Genomic DNA, 21,617 nt, shown 5'->3' on the forward strand with positions numbered 1-21,617 from the left:
TAATTTTTTTTGTTTTTTGTAGAAACGAAGTCTCACTGTGTTGTCCAGGCTTGTCTTGAATTCCTGGGCTCAAGCGATCCTCCTGCCTTGGCCTCCCAAAATGTTAGGATTACAGGCATAAGCTGCTGCGCCTAGCCCTATTTTAGTTATTTTCAAACAGATTTCTATTTATTTATTTGGAGACAGAGTCTCACTCTGTCACCCAGGCAGTGCAGTAGTGCAATCTCAGCTCACTGCGACCTCCTCCTCCCGGGTTCAAGTGCTTTTCATGCCTCAGCCTCCTGAATAGCTGGAATTACAGGTACGTGCCACCACGCCCAGCTAATTTTTGTATTTTTAGTAGAGACGGGGTTTTGCCATGTTGGCCAGGCTGGTCTCAAACTCCTGACCTCAAGTCATCTGCTCACCTTGGCCTCCCAAAGTGCTGAGATTACAGGTGTGAGTCAGCGTGCCTGGCCTATTTTTTTCATTGGTGAATCATATGAATTGAATTTTGAATGTTAAGCCAATCTTTGCCATAATGTATAACCCTTTTTTATGTGGCTGGATTTGATTTTCTCATAATTTGTTTAGGATTTTTGTGATTACGTTCATGAGAAAGTTTGATATAATTTCTTCCTTAAAATTGTGGGAAAATTTGCTAGTCAAGCCATTTGATTCTGGAAAAGTTTTAATTTTCAATTAAATTTCTTTACTAGATATAGGACTTCGCAGATTTTCTAATTTTTCTAAGTCAGTTTCAATAAATTATGGAATATTCATTTCATCTGCAAATTCTAATTTACTGGCATAAGTTGTACAGAATAACTGCTCATCTTTTTAATCTCATGGGATCTGTAATGATAGTCTTTTTTCATCTGTGATCCTTGTAATGTGCATCTTTATTTTCTTTCTTTTTTTTTTTGAGATGGAGCCTCCCTCTGTTGCCCAGGCTGGAGTGCAGTGGCGTAATCTCGACTCACTGCAACCTCTACCTCCCGGGTTCAAGCAATTCTCCTGCCTCAGTCTCCTGAGTAGCTGGGACTACGGGCACACGCCATCACACCCGGCTAATTTTTGTGATTTTAGTAGATATGGGGTTTCACCATATTGGTCAGGCTGGTCTCGAACTCCTGATTTCAGGTGATATACCCAGCTGGGCCTCCCAAAGTGCTAGGATTACAGGCGTGAGCCACTGTGCCCAGCTTTTTTTTTTTTTTTTTCCTTATTTGAGTCGAAGTCTTGCTCTGTCCCCGAGGCTAGAGTGCAGTGACACGATCTCGGCTCACTGTAACCTCCATCTCTGGGTTCAAGCAATTCTCCCGCCTCAGTCTCCCAAGTACCTAGGACTACAGGCACCCACCTGCCTGTAGTCATGCCTGGCTAATTTTTGTATTTCTGTAGAGACAGGGTTTCACCATGTTGTTGGCCAGGCTGGTCTTGAACTCCTGACCTCAGGTGATCCGCCCGCCTTGGTGTCCCAAAGTGCTAGGATTATAGGCATGAGCCACCTCATCCAGGCTACTTTATGGTGTTTTGTTTTTTTTTTAGATAGAGTTTCACTCCTGTTGCCCAGGCTGGAGTGCAGTGGTGCCATCTTGGCTCACTGCAGCCTCTGCCTCCCAGGTTCAAGTGATTCTCCTGCCTCAGCCTTCCGAGTAGCTGGGATTGCAGGCATGTACCACCATGCCTGGCTAATTTTGTATTTTTAGTAGAGACGGAGTTCCTCCACGTTGGTCAGGCTGGTCTCCAACTCCCGACCTTGGGTGATCCGTCCGCCTTGGCCTCCCAAAGTGCTGGGATTACTGGCATGAGCCCCTGTGCCCGGTCTACTTTATGGCTTTTTACCAGAAAAGTTTGCCACCCCATTCTACAGTGTTACTTTTAGGCTCCCAGTGGAAAACTTGGGGTATTTCACAGGATCCTTCCTCCTCTGCAGACCCATTCCAGTTTTTGTCTCTCCAGCACCTTGATGCTGACAAAAGATCTGTTTAACTTCTCAACTTTTGGGCCGGGCATGGTTGAGTGAGCCAAGATCATGCACTCCAGCCTGGGTGACAGAGCGAGACTCCATCTAAAAAAACAAACAAACAAAACAAACAAACAAACAAAAAACTTCTCAACTTTTTAGCAGCTGCTTTCTACTTAGCTTTACAGCCTTTTGGCAGCTGCTTCCAAATTGGCAAATATCTGGAGGAGAAAAGTGGTACAGAGTGTTGGGCTTACCTTAATTTATTTGCTTTCTCTATTAGCGTTCCACTAAATCAATAGAACCAGTAGTGTGTGTGTATGTGTGTGTTCACATACATACATATGTATTAGGATATTTATTGCAAGGAATTGGTTCATACAATGTTGGGGACTAGCTAGGCAAGTCTGAAACCTGTAAGGCAGGTTGCAGCCAGGAGGGGCAGGCTGGAACTCTCGGATAGGAGCAGAAGCTACAGTCTGCAGGCAGAATTTCTTTTTCCTCAGAGAAGTTTCTGTTCTGCCCTTAAAGCAACTGATTGGATCAGGCCCACCCAGATTATCTAGGATAATCTTCCTTACTTAAAGTAAGTAACTATAGACTTTAATTGTATCTACCAAATACCTTGACAGCAACACTTGTATGAATAACACTTGTTTGAATAAAGGGACTGTAGCCTAGCCAAGTTGATACATAAAATTGACCATCACATCCTCTCTGTAGGAATTGACTTCTTGAGTCTGGGCCACTTTACTAGTTGTCTGATGCCTTCAGACAGATTTTTTTTTCTGTTTCACTCAGCTTTTCTGAGCACTCTCCAGTAGGAGGTTTATTCTGATAGAAACTTGCCCATTGGTAGCAGCAGAAATCCCAGTGTTCTAGAAAATATTCTGAGGCCAGATGCAGTAGCTCATGCCTATAATCCCAGCACTTTGGGAGGCCAAGGCAGGAGGATTGCTTGAGACTAGCCTGGGCAACAAAGCAAGAACCCATCGCTAAAAAATTAACTTTTTTTTTTGAGACGGAGTCTTGCTCTGTCCCTCAGGCTGGAGTGCAGTGGCATAATCTTGGCTCACTGCAACCTCTGCCGCCTGGGTTCAAGCGATTCTCCTGCCTCGGACTCCCAAATAGCTGGGATTACAGGCATGTGCCACCACACCCAGCTAATTTTTGTATTTTTAGTAGAGACAGGGTTTCACCATGTTGGCCAGGCTGGTCTCGAACTCCTGACCTGAGGTGATCCACCCACCTTGGCCTCCCAGAGTGTTGGGATTACAGGCTTGAGCCACCACGCCCAGCCATTTTTTTTTTTTTTTTTTTTTAAGAGACGGGGTCTTGCTCTGTCACCCACAGTGGCATATAGTGGTGCTATCACAGCTCACTGCAGTTTTGACCTCCTGAGCTCAAATGACCTTCCTGCCTCAGCCTCCTGAGTAGCTGGGACTATAAGTGTGCACAACCAGGCCTGGAAAAAAGATGGTAAAGAGCCTGTGGAGCCTGTAGCCCACTCCTGAGTAGCTGGGACTACAGGTGTGCACAACCATATCTGGAAAAAAGAGATGGTAAAGAGATAGGAATCTTGGTGTGTTGTCCAGGCTAGTCTCATGTAATCCTCCCATGTTGGCGTCTCGAGTAGCTGGGACTGCAGTCATATGCCACTGTGCCTGGCTAATTTTTTTTCTTTCTTTTTGTTGAGACGGGGTTTTGCCATGTGGCCCAGCCTGGTCTGGAACTCCTGGTCTCAAGCGATCCACCTGCCCAAAGTTCTCAGATTATAGGTGTGAGCCTCCATGCCCGGCCTAATTTTTTATGTTTTGGAGAGATGGGGGTCTCACTGTGTTGCCAAGGCTGGTCTCAAATTCCTGGGCTCAGGCAGTCCTCCCACCTTGGCCTCCTAAAGTACAGGGATTGCATGTGTCAGCCATTGTGGGCTGTATTCTTGAATCAATGAAGATACTATGTAGTCCTTTAAACTCATCTGATGCTTTTCAGAGATTCCCACATTACCTTCCTTAGTCATATTGTGGAATTGAGAATTGGGATGGTTTCTTGTAATTTTACTAATGCTGAGCATTAAAGAAGGCCTTGCTATTTTTAAATCTGTATCCTAATCAAATATTGGCGCTGGGTAAGGGGCCTCGCGCCTATAATTCCAATGCTTTGGGAGGCCCAGGTGGGATGATTGCTTGAGCCCACAAGTTAGAAACAGTTTAGGCAACATAGTGAGACTCCCATCTCTACTTAAAATAGAATTAAAAAAAATTAGCTGGGCATGGTTGTGCATACCTGTAATTCCAGCTACTTGGGAGGCTGAGGCAGGAAGATTGCTTGAGCCCAGGAGTTGGAGGCTCTAGTGAGCCATGATCTGCCACTGCAAAAATGTCAAGAAGTCTGGAAATAGTGTTAAATGCAAAACCGTGGCAAGAATTGTAGATTTAATATGCTGATCAAAGAAGGGAATTTATGGTACTTGTCTTTAATATTTAAAGGGTTGGAAGTGATGGAAGGATATGTTTTTCCAGGGCATGGGATTAAACTAGTGCATGGAAGTCACGGTGGGTGTAATAGACTATTTTTGGATATTTTTAGGTAGACTGGGATGAACTAGTAGAGGTGTTTTGTAGTCTTGGGTGGAAGGTTTGGGATCCCAGATTTTGAGGTTCATGATTGGTAAAATTGTGGCGGGTGGGTGATTGGGAGACCATCATAAGGTTGCTGGCATTTTATTTTGTCATGTAAGGGCATTAAAAAATCTAGCCTTGTATTTCGAGACAGGGTCTTGCTCTGTTGCCCAGGCTGGAATGCAGTGTGGCATGATCATGACTGACTACAGTCTCAGCCTTCTAGGCTCAAGCCGTCCTCCCATCTCAACCTCCTGAGTAGCTGGGACCACAGGCATGAGCCACCATGCCCAGCTAATTTTTTTAATTTTTATTTTTGTAGAGAAAGGTCTAGGTTGGGTGCGGTGGCTCATGCCTGTAATCCCAGCTCTTTGGGAGGCTGAGGTGGGCGGATCACCTGAGGTCGAGAGTTCGAGACCAGCCTGACTAACATGGAGAAACCCTGTCTCTACTAAAAATAAAAAAAAAATTAGCTGGGCGTGGAGGTGCATGTCTGTAATCCTAGCTATTCAGGAGGCTAAGGCAGGAGAATTGCTTGAAACTGGGAGGCAGAGGTTGCAGTGAGCCGAGATGGTGCCACGGCACCCCAGCCTGGGCAACAAGAGCAAAACTCCATCTCAAAAACAAAAAGAAAGACAGGTCTTGCCATGTTGCCCAGGCTGGTCTCGAACTCCTGGGCTCAAGCGATCCTCCTGCCTTGGCCTCCTAAAGCCCTGGGATTACAGGCGTGAGCCACGGTATCTGGACTATTACATTTTTAAAGAAGGCATTTTTGGCCAAGTGAGGTGGTCATGCCTGTAATCCCAACACTTGGGGAGACCAAGGCGGCAGGATGGCTTGATCCCAGGAGCTTGAGACTGGCCTGGGTAACATAGTGACACCCTGCCTCTACAGAATTTAAAAAGGGGAGAAAAAATCAGCCAGGCGTGGTGGCACGTACCTGTGGTTCCAGCTACTTGGGAGGCTGAAGTGGGAGGATTGCTTGAGCCTGGGAGTCCAAGTCTGTTTTTTCTTTTTTTGTACTGACCACTATACTAATGAAGGAAAAAAATACATGTTTAATATTAAAAAAGAAGTGAAGATGGCTGGGCACCATGGCCCACACCTGTAATCCCAGCACTTTGGGAGGCCGAGGTGGGTAGATCACTTGATCAAGGTCAGGAGTTCAAGACCTGCCTGGCCAATGTAGTGAAACCCCATCTCTACTAAAAATATAATAGTGCTTCTTTTTCCTAAAAAGTTATTAGATTGATGATGTCTTAGTGTCGAGTGTCTTAGGACTCAGAAAATGGTGTGTGGGTTACATTATCTACATTGGCCTAATTTTTGACAAGACTGCATGAAAGCTTTTGACAGCAATTGGTGCTGGTCCTTGAACTAGATGACCTTTACACTGTCTTCTGACAGTGATTTGTGGATTGTCTATAAACATGAATTTTCTACATGTTAGCTCTGTTACTGCAATACTGATTTATGGATCTGTCCTCTAAAGCCTTCAGCTCTTTTCTTGCCATATAAATGCTTAGCTCTTTTCTGTAAAATAATCTACTGTATTGGCTAATATACTTTCAATTTTTTAATTGCACTGCTTTAAAAAATATTATTACTAATAGTATATCCCTTGGATTTCCTAGAAGTTTGTCTTTGAATTATTCTTTACAGCCTATGTAGTTGTTCCTTTAGAGAGTTTTAGGTAATAGCCAAGTAGAGGAGTATCCTGGACATTGAAGACGTTACCCTGGAAATTCTATTGTATGTTGACCAGCTTTTTCGTAGGAGTTGTGAGCTTTCTTTGACCCATTATGTGCCTCGGATTGTTCTCCTTAAGGTTTCATTAGAATGACCTTAACTAGTTAAGTCCAATCAAAAGAGGAAGCACCCCCACATGGAAATTGTAGAATTCCATCTAACCAGTATTTAGGTAATAAAGTTGAAAGAAGTTACAGCAGAATTAGATATCTTTTTTTTTCTTTTTCCTGAGACAGAGCCTGTAGCCCAGGCTGGAGTACAGTGGCATGATCTCAGCTCAGTGCAACCTCCACCTCACAGGTTCCAGCAATTCTCCTGCCTCGGCCTCCTGCGTAGCTAGAACTACAGGTGCCCACCACCACACCCAGCTACTTTTTTTGTACTTTTAATAGAGACAGGGTTTCACCATGTTGGCCAGGCTGGTCTCGAACTGCCATGCTGGTCAGGCTGGTTTCAAACTGCTGACCTCAAGTGATCCACCTATCTCAGCCTCCCAAAGTGTTGGGATTACAGGCGTGAGCCACCGAACCTGGCCTCACAATTAGATCTTAATTTGAACTCAGATTGTAAAATCAACCCCCATCTGGCAGTATTTGATTTAGAGGCTCTGTTGTAGCAATTATTTAAAGAGGAAAGGTGCTAGATGTGCCCATTATCAGCACAGAAAGATTATATGTCCTAGCCCCAGCTCTTCAGCTTGGAATCATATTTCCAGTCCTGTAAAACTTACATAGAAATGTTGAAGTGAATTATACCTGTAAGAAGCAGTGGCACTGCATGGTGGTAAACAGCATAGACTATGAAGCCAGAAGTCTGGCTCCACTGCTTGTTAGCTTTGTGACTGTGGGAGCTTTCCTTAACCTCCTTCTTCCCTCAGTTTTCTTATGTGTAAAATGAGGGTAACAATGGCATCTACCTCATAAAGTGTTTTGAGTATTAAATAATATTTATAAAGTACTTAAATAATATATAGTGCATGATATGTGTTAAATCAATAAAGTTTAAGTCCATCTAGACTTAGGATGTAATGTTTGCAGTAATTTGACATATGAAAGAATCCAGCAGATTTGTGATTCTCATTTAAGATATGGTCTTGAGTAATTGGGTTTAGATTTGATTATTAGTTTAAGAATGCCAGAAAACTTTGCTAAGTTTGAAAAGTGTTGTAATATTTAGGACCTTTTTATGTGCACTGTATTTATAAGTTTAATTTTTTAAACATCTACCAGAGCTTTTTGAGTACTTACAGATTTGCTTGGTAGGCATTTGAAGTGCTAACATAGGAAAAGAGCATATATTAAGCTAAATGTACTGAAGATGTTTGATGGGAATGCCAAATTTAGGGGATTCATGTTTTATATTAAAACTGGAGGTGGGTACAAGAGTTTTTATTATATGGTTCTTTAAATCTTTTTATATGTAGTACATTAATATTTTTAAATTAGGTAATTAGGCTGATACAGTTATAAAAAATATTTAAGGGTCTTTAGACTGTTAATATACTGAACTTAAGGTCTTAATGTAAATCCAAGTAACTCATATAGTCTTTTATGTGCACAAAAGCTGTCTTTCGACGTAAGTTATGTTGACAAAAAAGTTCTGAGGGTAGTAAGTTGGGAGTGTCAAATAGAGGAGACAGGAAAATTTATCCAAGCAATTCTAATCTTGTCACTCTGTCATTGTACTTTTATCTGTCAGCTTGTTAGCCTGGCCTGTGATTTGTAGAGAAGAAGGAAGGAAAAGGGAAGTGGAGTCAGAGGAGTACCAGCTTTCCTGTGGAATTGTAGTAATGCCTTCTTCTCTCCTACTTCTCTTGTTACGATTTTTTTCCAAGGTAGAAATGAGGAACAGAAATAGTCCTGTCCACAGATATCCTTTGAATTTTCTGCCTTGCCAAGCTTGTGTAGTTTTTTGCCTTAAATTCTATTTTGTAGGCTATTAATATAGCTTCACCAACTCTCTTTTGGGTATTTGCCCCTTTTCCATCCTTCGCCATTTTTCTGTTGTGTTAGTTTCATGTATTTTCATAACCCTTGTGGAGTATTATGATAACAACTCTTCATAGTGTGTTACAGATACAGTTTTTCAAGTCTGTTGTCTTTGTTTACAGGATCCTTTGCCATACAAAAATTTTTTAATGTTTTGTGGTCAGATTTGTCTTTCTCATTTAGCTTTTGGGTTTTGGGTCTTGATTAAAAAGGCTTCCCAACCCCTAGATTGTAGTCTCCTTGAACATTCTTGGAAAAGAATATTGTTGTGATTCAACTTTTCGTCCATGAAATGAAAAGATGATACTGGAACAGCAGTTCACAGATAGCGCCAGTCAGTGGGAGATCACTTGAGGAGTGTGTCACAAATTCAGATTCTCCAGACCCAACTAAAGACGTATTGAATAAGAATCTCTGAGGAATGGGGCCCAAGAAGATGTTTTAACAAGTTCCTCTCAGTGATTCTGATTATCAGCTGGATTTGAGAACCACTGGACAATATGATCACTGAGGTCTCTTCTGATTCTAAAATATCACTTCTGTATTATGTAACTCTTAAATAATACATTATCTCAACAACTAGATTGTAAGCTCTTTGAAGGTGAGCAAGACCATGTCTTAGGTAATACCCTTTTCTTTGCCGTCAGCCCAATAAGATCCTTACTACCTCACTCCTAGACAATTTAAGTAACCTCCTCTTATAGCCCCCTCCAGTCTGTTTGTGGTCTTATTTATCTTAAAGCAACATTTTGAACATGACACCTTCCTGCAGAAGCTTTGGCTACAAGACAAAATCCTACTTTACCTTATAATCTAAGTGCCTCTGTAAACTGGCCCCAACTTTTCGTCTTTAGCTTTACCCAAGGTAGTGTGTACAACTGTCTAAGCTGTGCTTTATACAGCTCCTTAGATGATGATGTGCATGGTCTTCCCTGGAATTGTATGATATGGTAGTAACCTTGATTTTTCCCACACTTTTGCATTAATCCTTCACTCTAGCCTGATTGGTTTACTTTCTCTTTCATATACTAATAAAGCCTGGTTCATTCTTATTTACCTGCCAGTTATTTGTCATTCATCTTGCCTGGAATGCCCTTTTTCCCTTTTCTGTATCTAATCTCTGCATATTAATAGCTACACAGTGGAGTATTACGCAGACATAATAAAGAATGAGGAAGATCTGTATGAACTCCCATGGAGTGATCTCTAGGATATACTGTTAAGTAATATAACAAGGTACAAAATAGGGTAGTTTATTTGGTAGAATATGGTATTCTATCTTTTGTATAAAAGAAAAAATGAGTTAAGAATATATGTATATACACACATATATTTGCTTGTATCTGCAAAGAGAAACATACAAAACATACAAAACATGCAAGATAAACTAACAAAACCAGTGCTGTATTTTGAATGTATATGTCCCTCCAAAATTGTTATGTTGGAACTTAAACCCCCAAGGTGATACCATTGAGAGGGGAGACCTTTAGGAGGTGATCAGGCCTTATAAAAGGGGATTGAAGGAACCTAGCTAGCCCTTTTCCTTCCATCATGTGAGGAGAGGAACAGGACCTCACCAGACACCCGATTTGCCAGCATCTTAATCTTGCTTGGATTTCTTAGCCTCCAGAACTGTGAGAAAAGAAATTTCTGTTCTTTATAAATTACCCAGTCTCAGGCACTTTGCTTATAGCAGCACAAATGGACTAAGACAACTGGTTATCTGCAGGGAATAAATAGGAACAGATTGAGAGGGAAAGGGGGAAGGATAGAGTCTTCTCTGAACATTCCTTTTTTATGGGTCTTCAACTTCTGAACCGTGTAAATGTTTTACATATTCAGGAAATACATTTTAAAAATAATGGAAAAATGCAATAATTGAATATAAAGGGAAACAAATGAACCTACCTTACAGAACATACACAGAAAAAATATACAGTAACTTTTGAATATAGCATGCTGACTACATCCTTAGTGGGATATGCTTTAAGGACAAAAAGAACGGCCCCCCCCCCCCCGATCAAAACACCTAAACTTACTAGGTTTACTGTTACTAGTAATTTGACATTATAATTCTGAAACTAGTCTATGAATCAAGAATTTCAATGTGAGGGAAAAGATACACTAATATAAAATGAGTTAGGAAAAACCAGTATTAAATTTGAACTGAAAATCTCAGTATAAACTCGATTGATGAATGAATGAGAGAGACTAGGTCTTGCTCTGTCACCCGGGGTTGGAGTACAATGGCATGATAATGGGTTACTACAGCCTTGACCTCCCAGGCTCAAGTGATCCTCCTGCCACAGCCTCCTGGGCAGCTGAGACAAGTGTACATCATCACACACCCAGCTAATTTCTTATCTTTTGTAGAGACTCAGTACTTTTGGAATATGGTAGCCTCTTACTGTGAGTTAATAATAGTACTAGAAGGAGGTCTTGTAGACATTTTAGATTTCCCCCATCCCCCTCCGTTTCCCCTCCCCCAACCTTCATCCCATTTTAACCTATTCCCAGAAATTCTGGGTGTCACCAGACAGCATTATGTGCAGCAAAACAGAAAACCTGCTTAATAGAAAACATTAGCAGAGTTCTCTAATATTAGCATGCATAAAGAAAAGCACAATGAAACTAGACCAAGTGGTTTTCACATAAGAATAGACTGGAAGGGCTAGGATTTTTCAGTTTGGAATGAAGGTTTGGCAAAGATATAATTACTTCTTAAGTTTGATTATGGGGTATGGGTTAAGGGCAAATTAGCTTATTTACCAAATTCTGTGGCATCCTACTTCATCTTCACCTTTCACTTCCTACACAGAGTGGAGATATGGTCCTAAGTATAAATAAGGGTACTGCCTTTTAAAAGATCATGTCTTTGCACTATTAACTTAAGAAATGGTGGCTCACGCCTGTAATCCCAGCACTTTGGGAGGCCGAGGTGGATGAATCACGAGGTCAGGAGATCGAGACCATCCTGGCCACTATGATGAAGCCCCGTCTGTACTACAAATACAAAAAGTAGCCAGGTGTGGTGGTGCGCACCTGTAATCCCAGCTACTTGGGAGGCTGAGGCAGGAGAATCGCTTGAACCGGGGAGACGGAGGTTGCAGTGAGCTGAGATTGTACCACTGCACTCCAGCCTGGGCAAGAAGGGCGAGATTCCGTCTCAAAAACAAAAACAAAAAAACAGTATGAAAGCATTATGCTTTTGAGATACATCAATATTATTGCCCCCACCCCATTCCAACTAGTTTTTTTTTTTTTTTTATTTTTAAATCTGAGTAGCTCAATGGTAGGATATTGAATTTAAGGGAATAGTGATCTAGGTAAATATCTTGTTCAGAAATAATTGACTAGGAGAAATTGCAAATAAGAAAATATATAAATTTATTATCTACAGGTTATTGTGGATTCATACTCAAGATGACTGTTCTAGAGAGAAACCAGTGCATTCTTTTTTAGGTGCAAGGAATATGTGGAGATAATTCCACTATCAAAGACTGTATGTAAATTTTCCAAGATGGATAGATGATGGTGCTAAAACTGTTTTGCTGTTCCAGGTCAGTAAAATCAAGATTCAACAAACTATGGGCCTTCATGGGAAGCCTGTGAAATAAATAATAAAATATATACTCTTAAAATATATAGCTCTTTAGAGTGTGTAAAATGCTTTCACAGAATGTATGGAAGTGAAGCATAAACTGGGCTTGCTGGATGTTAAGTTTTCTTTGCTTCACAGCTGTATATTCTGGGTTCCATTATTAATATATTTTTTAACTCTTGCTTCTTTTCCAAAGCAGTCTCTTCAGTTACTGTTAAGCTATAACAGAGGGTGGTGAACCTTTGGTTCTTGCACATTGCTGTGACCTTCAGAGTTCTGTTGATCAAAAAATAGTTTTGCAGCAATAGAGAATTATATTGTTGTTGAAGTGTTTTGTTTGTTTCTTTTTTTTTTTTTTTTGAGACGGAGTCTCTCTCTGTCACCCAGGCTGGAGTGGTCTCGGCTCACTGTAATCTCCGCCTCCAGGGTTCAAGCGATTCTCCTGCCTCAGCCTCCTGAGTAGCTGTGACTACAGGTGCACACCACCACACCCAGCTAATTTTTGTATTTTTAGTAGATACGGGGTTTCACCATGTTGGCCAGGATGGTCTCAATCTCCTGACCTCGTGATCTGCCTGCCTCGGCCTCCCAAAGTGCTGGGATGACAGGGGTGAGCCACTGTGCCTGGCTGTGTTTTGCTTCTTTTCTTCTTTCTTTCTTTTTTTTTTTTTTTTGAAACAGGGTCTTGCTCTGCTGCTCAGGCTGGAGTGCAGTGGTAAAATCACAGTTCACTGCAGCCTCGACCTCCTGGGCTTAATCATCCTCCCGCCTCAGCCTCCCAAGTAGCTGGGACTACAGGCATGCGCCACCACGTCTGGCTAATTTTTAAATTTTTTTTAGAGATGAGGTCTTACTGTATTACCCAGGCTGGTCTTGAACTCTCAGGCTCAAGAGATGCTCCTGCCTTGGCCTCCCAAAGTTCTGAGGTTACAGGTGTGAGCCACTGCACCTTGCCTTTTTTTCTTTCTTTTTTTCCCCCCTTCAATCTGTTCTGAAGACCAAGATTCATTTGCGGGATGGCTACAGAAGTGAACTAGGGTAGGCAATGAAAATATCATTCAAAGTTGAATGAAGCATCCATGCTGGAAAGGGAAGAGAAACCTTACTATTATATTTAAACTGCCTGCTCTGGTTTGTTGAAGAACTCGGTGTCAGTTTGCTTCTTAGGTTCCATAGGTCAAGAGATTTTTGTTCCATCATTCTAGGATTTTAGAGGAAATAGAGTTTATAGGGGACTTTGGGAAATGCTGGGTTAGGTGCTATCTGAAAGTATGTGCCATTAAACATTAATCCTGGGTTGGGCGTGGTCTCTCACACCTGTAATCCCAGCACTTTAGGAGGCTGAGGCGGGTGGATCACCTGAGGTCAGGAGTTTGAGACCAGCCGGGCCAACATGGTGAAACCTCGTGTCTACTAAAAATACAAAAATTAGCAGGGTGTGGTGGTGGGTGACTGTAATCCCATCTACTTGGGAGGCTGAGACAGGAGCATGGTGCGAACCTGGGAGGTGGAGGTTGCAGTGAGCCGAGATCACACCATTGCACTCCGGCCTGTGCAATGAGACAGACAGAGACTCTGTCTCTGAAAAAAATAAAATAAATTTCTTCCTTTTCTTTTTTTTTTTTTTGAGGCGGAGTTTTGCACTTTCACCCAGGCTGGCTCACTGCAACTTCCACCTCCCAGGTTCATGCCATTCTCCTGCCTCAGCCTCCTGAGTAGCTGGGACTACAGGTGCTCCCCCACCACGCCCGGGTAATTTTTTGTATTTTTAATAGAGATGGGGTTTCACCGTGTTAGCCAGGATGGTCTCGATCTCCTGACCTTGTGATCCACCCACCTTGGCCTCCCAAAGTGCTGGGATTATAGGCGTGAGCCACTGCACCCGGCCCTGAAGGATTTCTTGAAAAAAGAAATTCTGAAACCAAATCCATTTGGGAAAACTCTGCAAATTGAATCCTCTCTTGGAGTTCCATAGTACACTCCGATCTTATTCATCAAAGCATTTGTTTGTTATAAACAACTTAAATATTCATAGGGAGGAGAGTAAAATTGTATTAGTAGAATATTATACAGCCCTTAAAAACAAATGAACTAGATCTCAATCTTCAATCATAGATGGTTCTCAAGAACATTTAGAAAAACATTACAGAATAAGAATGATGCATATAGTGTATAATTTGTGTGTTTTTAAAAAACAATATGCTTTCCCCAGTATATCTGTATAATGAATATGCATTTTAATAAAGTCTAAAAGGATTCATACCAAGTAATGATAGTTACTTGGGGAAATGACTGGGATTGGGAATGATGATCAAAAGGTCCTTTTTCACATTATCTATAAGGTTTGAATTTTCTTGGGAATATATCTGTGTATTACTTATAATAAAAATTAATTAAATGCAAATACCTTTTAAGTGCTGAGAAAGTTACTTTATTTTCCCTCACTGGTGATACCTACCCTGCTAAACTCCAAGTACATCCATTTATTAATTCACCATATACAAATTAAACTGATTTTGGAGCCCTGGTTTTATTAACTAGGACATTTCTTATTCCATGATAACAAAATTATTTTCTTACATTATGAGATTAAATTAAGTGGCTTATACAGTCTAGTCCATGCAAGTTCTCAAGAGGCAGGCTTAGTCAAGCTTATTGTGTGTTGGTTCAAGAGATCTTTTCGAGTGCAACAAAGAGAAGTTTGAACTTGGTTCTTGAGCAGCTAGAGGAGCTGTAAGTAGGTTGGAACATTATGGTTCAAAACCAATTAAGATTAAAGAAGCAGACCGTCTTTGGTAATGTTCTTTCCAATTCCATGGACCTCGTTCTTTATCTTATTCTCTAGACTTGATTTTGACATCTGAGCCAAACTTGAAGGCATTGGTGGTTCTGTTTGACTTTACCAGTCGCCAAGCATCAACTTTAAATGACTGCATTTTTGTAATATAAATACTTTTTTTTAAGAAAGGATAATTGTGAAAAAAGCTGTAGTCACATTGAAGGTTTTCTATCAATACATTCACTTTATTCCTTCAATTTGCTTTATAAGAGCCATTTTCTGAGAAAGATTTCATCAACTGAAAGTATCTCTTCTTTAGCATGATTTATTTTCAGGCGTATTCCTCTATCCATCTTATCAAAGTGGTCATTTTTACATTTCATCTAAGTGAAAACTTGGACCAGGGCATAAACTGATCAATTTTATGCTAAAAATATTTTAATATACATTATGAAGGGATTCAAAATTTAATTTACATTACAGATATCATGTTTATTTTTTATAGATGTTTATTGGCACCTACCACATGCTTGGTATGCCAGGAAATTCAGAGTATTAAAAAGCATTACTGCCCTTAGTGAGCTTCCTGTTTCCTAAAATATTGTTACGCATGTAATCCATATGCATACAAATTACTGATGATTTAAGATGATTCTTCCACCAGAATGCCAGTGGAAACTTGTACAGTGTAAACTGTGAAAGTGCTAAGTAGAGTGAACTTCAGGAATATTTTGAGTAGTTTAGCCACCATCGAGGATGGAGGGGTTGCAGGGCATGATTAACCAGCAGAAAGTTATGAAGACCCCTGTGTGGCTGCTGTGGCGTCTCCATCCTGCCTGATCATTGGGGGTCTTGCACGTGGCAGTTACATAGTGTGTGTGGGTCATGGGGACTTTGCACTGCTTTCGAGAGAGATGAATGACATGATTAGCTTTGTAGTCAGTGTGATTCTGAGGTGGGGTTTCGGGATTGAGCATAAGGTATACAAAGTGAAAGAGAGAAAAGGGTAGATAAAAAAGGAGAACTTGAGCACTACAATCAGAATTAGCTTTTTTCTTCAGCTCAGATGATTCTCATACTGGCTTTAAGGTTGTGATTGTTTTTTAATATCCTGGTGCTTAATTGTTGCAAAAGCATATGTGTCAATTTAGAAAAACATAGGTTTTCTGTAGTTGAAATTTGAACTCCCTGCTACTCTATGTCTCTGTAATGTGAATACCACAAAATTATTGTACCACCATTTAATGTAGAATTGATCATGAATGTGGCCGACGTCAGTGAATTTGATGTCTGTTCACAGATAAAATTATTCCCTGGTAACAAGTTTATCTGCATTCTTAGTGATTTGATAAAGACCATTTAAATCAGCCCAATTCCTATTAATCTAAAAATCACAAAAATGTGTAAGATGCCTGTTTCTCCTGAGAACAGGAATGCTAGCTGTCAGTTTTCTAGTCTGGCTTTCATATCATGGAAGTCCTTAGAAATCTGTTTTTTGAGTTCTAAATCATGCATATTCCTGTGTTCCAGGATTTATCTCTGATCAAACGGACAGTTCAGGACTCAGAATCTAAGGATGAATGTTCACCGTGGCAGTGACAGTGACAGGTTATTGCGGCAGGAGGCCAGCTGCTTAGTGGATGATACTTCAGTTGCAGCCCAAGAAAAAGAAGCAAATAGCCTGGCTTCATCTGGTCCTCATAATCTTACTTATCCTCTAGTTCCCAGGAATGAAGGTACAGTGATTAGCTCTTGACTTAATTTGGGGGGCTTTCCAATACCAAAGCATCTACTGTACCCAGAAGGCATGAATGTGTTTAATCTAAATAAATTATCCAATTAATTGCTTAGCTTGCATATCACAATTATATAAAGCTGACCTTCACAGAAAATCTCCACTTATTTAATCAGTCTAGCACATCTAATGTGGTGATAATGGTATTAAAACAAACAAACAAACAGCCACAGGTTTGGAGTCAGAAGACATTCATCTTCTAACTCTGCTTATTAGTTGTAACCATGGATGAGATCCTCAGTCTTTCTGAGCCCTGCTTTTTCTTTTTTCTTTTTTTTTGAGATGGGGTCTCACTCTGTCACCCAGGTTGGAGTGCAGTGGCGTGATCTTGGCTCATTGCAGCTCTGCCTCCCAGGCTCAAGTGATCCTCCCACCTCAGCCTCACGAGTAGCTGGGACCACAGGTGTATTCACCACACCCAGTTAATTTTTTATATTTTTGGTAGAGACAGGGTTTCACCATTTTGCCCAGGCTGGCGAGCCTCACATTCTTAATCTGGAAAACAAGGCTATTAATATTCTATCTAGGCCCGGTGCGGTGGCTCACACCTGTAATCCTAGCACTTTGGGAGGCCAAAGTAAGTGGATCACTTGAGGTCAGGACTTCAAGGCCTGCCTGGCCAATGTGGCAAAACCCCCATGTCTACTAAAAATACAAAAATTAGCCGGGCGTGGTGGCAGATGCCTGTAATCTCAGCTACTTGGGAGGCTGAGGCACGAGAATCGCTCTATCCTGGGAGGCAGAGGTTGCAGTGAGCCTAGATCACACCACTGCATTCCAGCCTGGGCAAGAGAGCGAGACTCTGTCTCAAAAAAAAAAAAAAAAAAGAAATTATTCTTACCTCACAAGAATAGTAGATTAACAAGTTAATAGATGTGAAAGTTCCTGATAAACTGAGATTCTTTTTAACTTTTACGTAAAACAATAGCACCAATAATAGCAACTACCATTTATTGAGCATTCACTGTACTAGGAACTTTACATACGTTCTTTCGATGAGGGGTGGCACACTGGTCCAATCTGTCTGTCTGTGTAAATAACATTTTAATGAAACAGCCATCATGTCCATATTGTCTATGGCTGCCTTCCTGCTACAGTAGTGGCAGAGACTGACCACAAGCTTAAAATATTTACTTTGTGGCCCTTTATGGGAAATTTGCTGACTCTACTCCAGATTAGTCCTTACAACTATTATCCTTGTTTTACAGATGAGGAAACTGAGGCTTAGAAAGCTTAGGTAACTTGCCCAGGTTCACATTGCTAGGAGGTAGTGGGCTGAGATGATTTCTATATGTGTATTAACTGACAGAAAAGCATATGACTGCCGTCAAAGAGTACACCATTAGGGAGAACTTGTGCAAGGAGTCTCTCTTCCTACTCACCCATTTAAGCAGGATAGAACCTGAGGTTTCTTCCTTGGGTTTAGGAATAAACCCATTTTAATTGCTTCATTATTGGGGAGAAATCAAGCATTATAAGGAACTGAATTAGTAATTCAGGTATCTATTTCTATTTTTTTTTTGAGACAGAGTCTCGCTCTGTCACCCAGGCTGGAGTGTAATGGCGCAGTCTTGGCTCACTGCAAGCTCCGCCTCCTGGGTTCACGCCATTCTCCTGCCTCAGCCTCCTGAGTAGCTGGGACTACAAGCTCCCGCCACTACGCCTGGCTAATTTTTTGTATTTTTAGTAGAGACGGGGTTTCACCGTGTTAGCCAGGATGGTCTCGATCTCCTGACCTCATGATCTCCCCGCCTTGGCCTCCCAAAGTGCTAGGATTACAGGCGTGAGCCACCGCGCCTGGCCCAGGTATCTATTTCATTTTTAATAAACAGCACCTCAAGTGTGAAAGCCTGTCCTGGTGATCAAAGTGTTTCTTGCCACAAGCTTGCCTGTGGGTTACCTGGAAAAATAGCTTTTGGTGTGCAAACATGAGACCACATTGAAAGTTTATGAGAAGCTATGGGATGTGAACTCTAAATAGGTTTTTGGTCTATATTTTTGTTGCCTTTTATCTACAAACAAATGGGAAAAAAAACTAAGTGTCCTCTGCCCAACAATTTATTTGGTTGTCTTGAGTGTAGGAAATCAGACTAATTTCCCAGAGGTCATGGGCATTAATCATGTTCCTGAATTTGTTTACAAATTTTATAAACATGACAGGTGGGAGTAATTCAGTTGTATTGATAACATTTTTTTCTATTTTCTTTTTTTCCAAAAAGGGCTTGAAGAAAAGGTAGAAAAATGTTAACAAATCTTACCAAATGTAGGTGATAGGGCTTATGTATTAAGTTTGTGCTTTCCTATGTTTGGAATTTTTCATTAAAAAAAAATAGGGCTGGGTGTGGTGGCTCATACCTGTAATCCCAACACTCTGCAGGCCACACACCCGGCCTATTTTTAAGTGCTCTCACATCCTTAATTTCAGTTTATAATTGAAACAGCCCTGTGAGGTAGATGGAGTGAACATTATTTATCCTCATTTTATAGATGATGGGCCAGGTAGAAAAACTGAATAAGTTAACTGGCCAGGCACAGTGGCTCACGCCTGTAATCCCAGCACTTTGGGAGGCCGAGGCGGGCAGATTGCGAGGTCAGTAGATCGAGACCATCCTGACTAACTTGGTGAAACCCTGTGTCTACTAAAAAATACAAAAAATTAGCCAGGTGTAGTGGTGGGCGCCTATAGTCCCAGCTACTCCGGAGGCTGAGGCAGGAGAATGACGTGAACCCGGGAGGTGGAGCTTGCAGTGAGCTGAGATTGCATGACTGCACTCCAGCCTGGGCGACAGTGTGAGACTCCATCTCAAAAAAAAAAAAAAAAAAAAATTAAATAAATTGCTTAAAGAAAACAGCTTTTTGGTGATACTGAGAAACAGATTTTATGAATGAATCCTAATGCCATTTGCACTGGAACGTCTCTGCTGAGAGTAAGACCTGCCTTTAGTGTAGGTGATGTTAGGATTCTCCTGTACGTAGTGAAAATGCCTTTTACTGTGAATTTCTAGGAAAAGTAATATATTGGAAAATTAAAGACTATCATTATCCTTTCTGGGAAATAAATTTTAAAACAATTTTGAAGAATTTGAAAATGAATAGTTTTGGCACATATTAGTAGCAGGTTCCTTAAATAAAACACAGGAAATATAAAAGTATTATTTAGCAATAGAAGTGAAAACAAGTAAAAAGCGACTGCGTCTGAACCAACACCAGGGAAGGTACAGGGAATAGCAGGGGAGACTCATGGGCCTCCACATAAATTCTTCTCTACTGTTTTTCTTAACCATATACATAGTTTACTTTAGAAAATTTAAATAATGTTCAAGTGTGAGCATTCTGCCTTCTTCCCCTCCCTCCGCCAACCCTCACGTGTACATGGAGGAGATCCAATATGAGTCTCTAGTTTGTTTGCTTGCTTTTTACTAGCTGTAGGCAAGAGGTTTTTTGCCTGTCAACACCTAAAATTTGGGGGTTTTTTTGTGTGTTTGCTTGTTGTTTTAAAGAAGATAGGGTTTTTCTCTCAAGGCTTTTGCTCTCAAGTTGTTTTGGTTTCTTTGTATGTTCTTTTAGACCTCTCGCTTGACTATGCCTCTCAGCCAGCAAATCTTCAGTTCCCTCACATAATGCCCCTTGCTGAAGACATCAAAGGTTCTTGCTTCCAAAGTGGGAATAAACGGAACCATGAACCTTTTATTGCTCCAGAAAGATTTGGAAACAGTAGTGTGGGCTTTGGCAGTAATTCCCATTCCCAAGCACCAGAGAAAGTGACGCTTCTTGTAGATGGCACACGTTTTGTTGTGAATCCACAGATTTTCACTGCTCATCCGGATACCATGCTGGGAAGGTAATTGATAATTTTCTTCCAAATTCCCTCTGTTCTCTATAAATAGAAATACCTGCTGTTTATCCTGCATTAGATATAACAATAAAAAGCATTGTATAGGCTGGGCGCGGTGGTTCATGCCTGTAATCTGAGCACTTTGGGAGGTCGAGGCAGGCAGATCACCTGAGGTCGGGAGTTTGAGACCAGCCTGGCCAACATGGTGAAACCCCATCTCTACTAAAAATACAAAAATTAGCTGGGTGTGGTGGCAGGTGCCTGTAATCCCAGCTGCTACTTGGGAGGCTGAGGGAGGACAATCGCCTAAACCCGGAAGGTGGAGGTTGCAGTGAGCCGAGACCACACCATTGCACTCCAGCCTGGGCGACACAGCAAGACTCCGTCTCAAAAAAAAAAAAAAAAAAAAAGGCATTGTATTTTTATTTTTTTGCCCTCATACATTTGTGAAGGGAGGGCAAGCTGGTAAAAGCCTAATACGTGTTGGTATTTCAGGGTGGGGAGAGTTCTTCATTTACAAAGCCAGTATAGTAAAATGAGCCCCACAAAAGAAAATAAAATCTATTTGGAAACGATGAAAAAATAACCTGCTAAATCTCATTCTCTGCTCCTCTACAAATTCACTCTAAGTAATGTTTTCAGAGTTTCATAGGTCAAAGATGCTGGGGGTAAGGTGAGACCTAAATCTTGCTCCCTTTTTTAAAAATAAAAAATAAAAAACAGTATTAGGCAAATGTTCTACATGGCACAAGAACAAAGCCATTTTACTAAAAACCATTTCCCTGCCATCTATTGCAAGTTTTATCCTTGGCAACAGATGCTATGCTGTCATTTTCTAATGCTTCCATTACTATTCAAGTTTTTTGAAATGTAATCTTTAAGTGGAGTCTTTAAACCTAGTTGCTTTGTTGTTTGTTTCACGATTGCCCTCTTTATTCTTCATGGTCCATTCTCTGTGCTACTTCATTCAGATTTATCCTCTTCTTAACCATCTCTGGCCCTCAGATTTTTAAGGTTAGAGTTTAGGAAATGGAAATAGCCTACTAAGAAGGAAAACTGTCCAGGAAGAAGTCTCAGAGCCTGGGCTAGGAGTTAAGAGATTGTCTTTTTGGCCAACCATAGACCTTAACCCAAGGAAGAGCAAACTGGGATAAGAGTAAAAATAGTAATAATAATGATATTATACATGTAGATTTGGCTTTTGATCATTGTCATCTACTTAGAAGTAGATTTTATTTTGTTTAGAGATCTAACCTCAGGACTTTGAATTAATTTAAACTGAGTTAGAAATTCGAATCGAT

General features: G+C 40.9%; 1 protein-coding gene across 5 annotated transcripts in view; it reads left to right on the top strand.

Moving 5' to 3' along the window:
- The window catches only part of KCTD20 (potassium channel tetramerization domain containing 20), a 44,428-nt gene that overhangs the window by 8,579 nt on the left and 14,232 nt on the right, over positions 1-21,617 (top strand). The window contains exons 2-4 of one of the 5 annotated variants that reach the window (XM_007972788.3): positions 11,769-11,866; positions 16,217-16,422; positions 20,049-20,322. The exons of 1 other annotated variant lie outside the window; for it this stretch is intronic. In XM_007972788.3, the coding sequence (XP_007970979.1) occupies positions 16,263-16,422; positions 20,049-20,322 (434 nt within the window). In that variant the 5' untranslated portion in view covers positions 11,769-11,866; positions 16,217-16,262. Of the gene's footprint in view, positions 1-11,768; positions 11,867-13,537; positions 13,660-16,216; positions 16,423-20,048; positions 20,323-21,617 lie in introns of those variants that run through there. 3 more of the 5 variants (XM_073005934.1, XM_007972787.3, XM_073005935.1) reach the window with 3 other exon arrangements.

The sequence above is a fragment of the Chlorocebus sabaeus genome, chromosome 17 (genome assembly GCF_047675955.1).
Source record: "Chlorocebus sabaeus isolate Y175 chromosome 17, mChlSab1.0.hap1, whole genome shotgun sequence".
In the NCBI taxonomy this organism is placed as follows: Eukaryota; Metazoa; Chordata; class Mammalia; order Primates; family Cercopithecidae; genus Chlorocebus; species Chlorocebus sabaeus.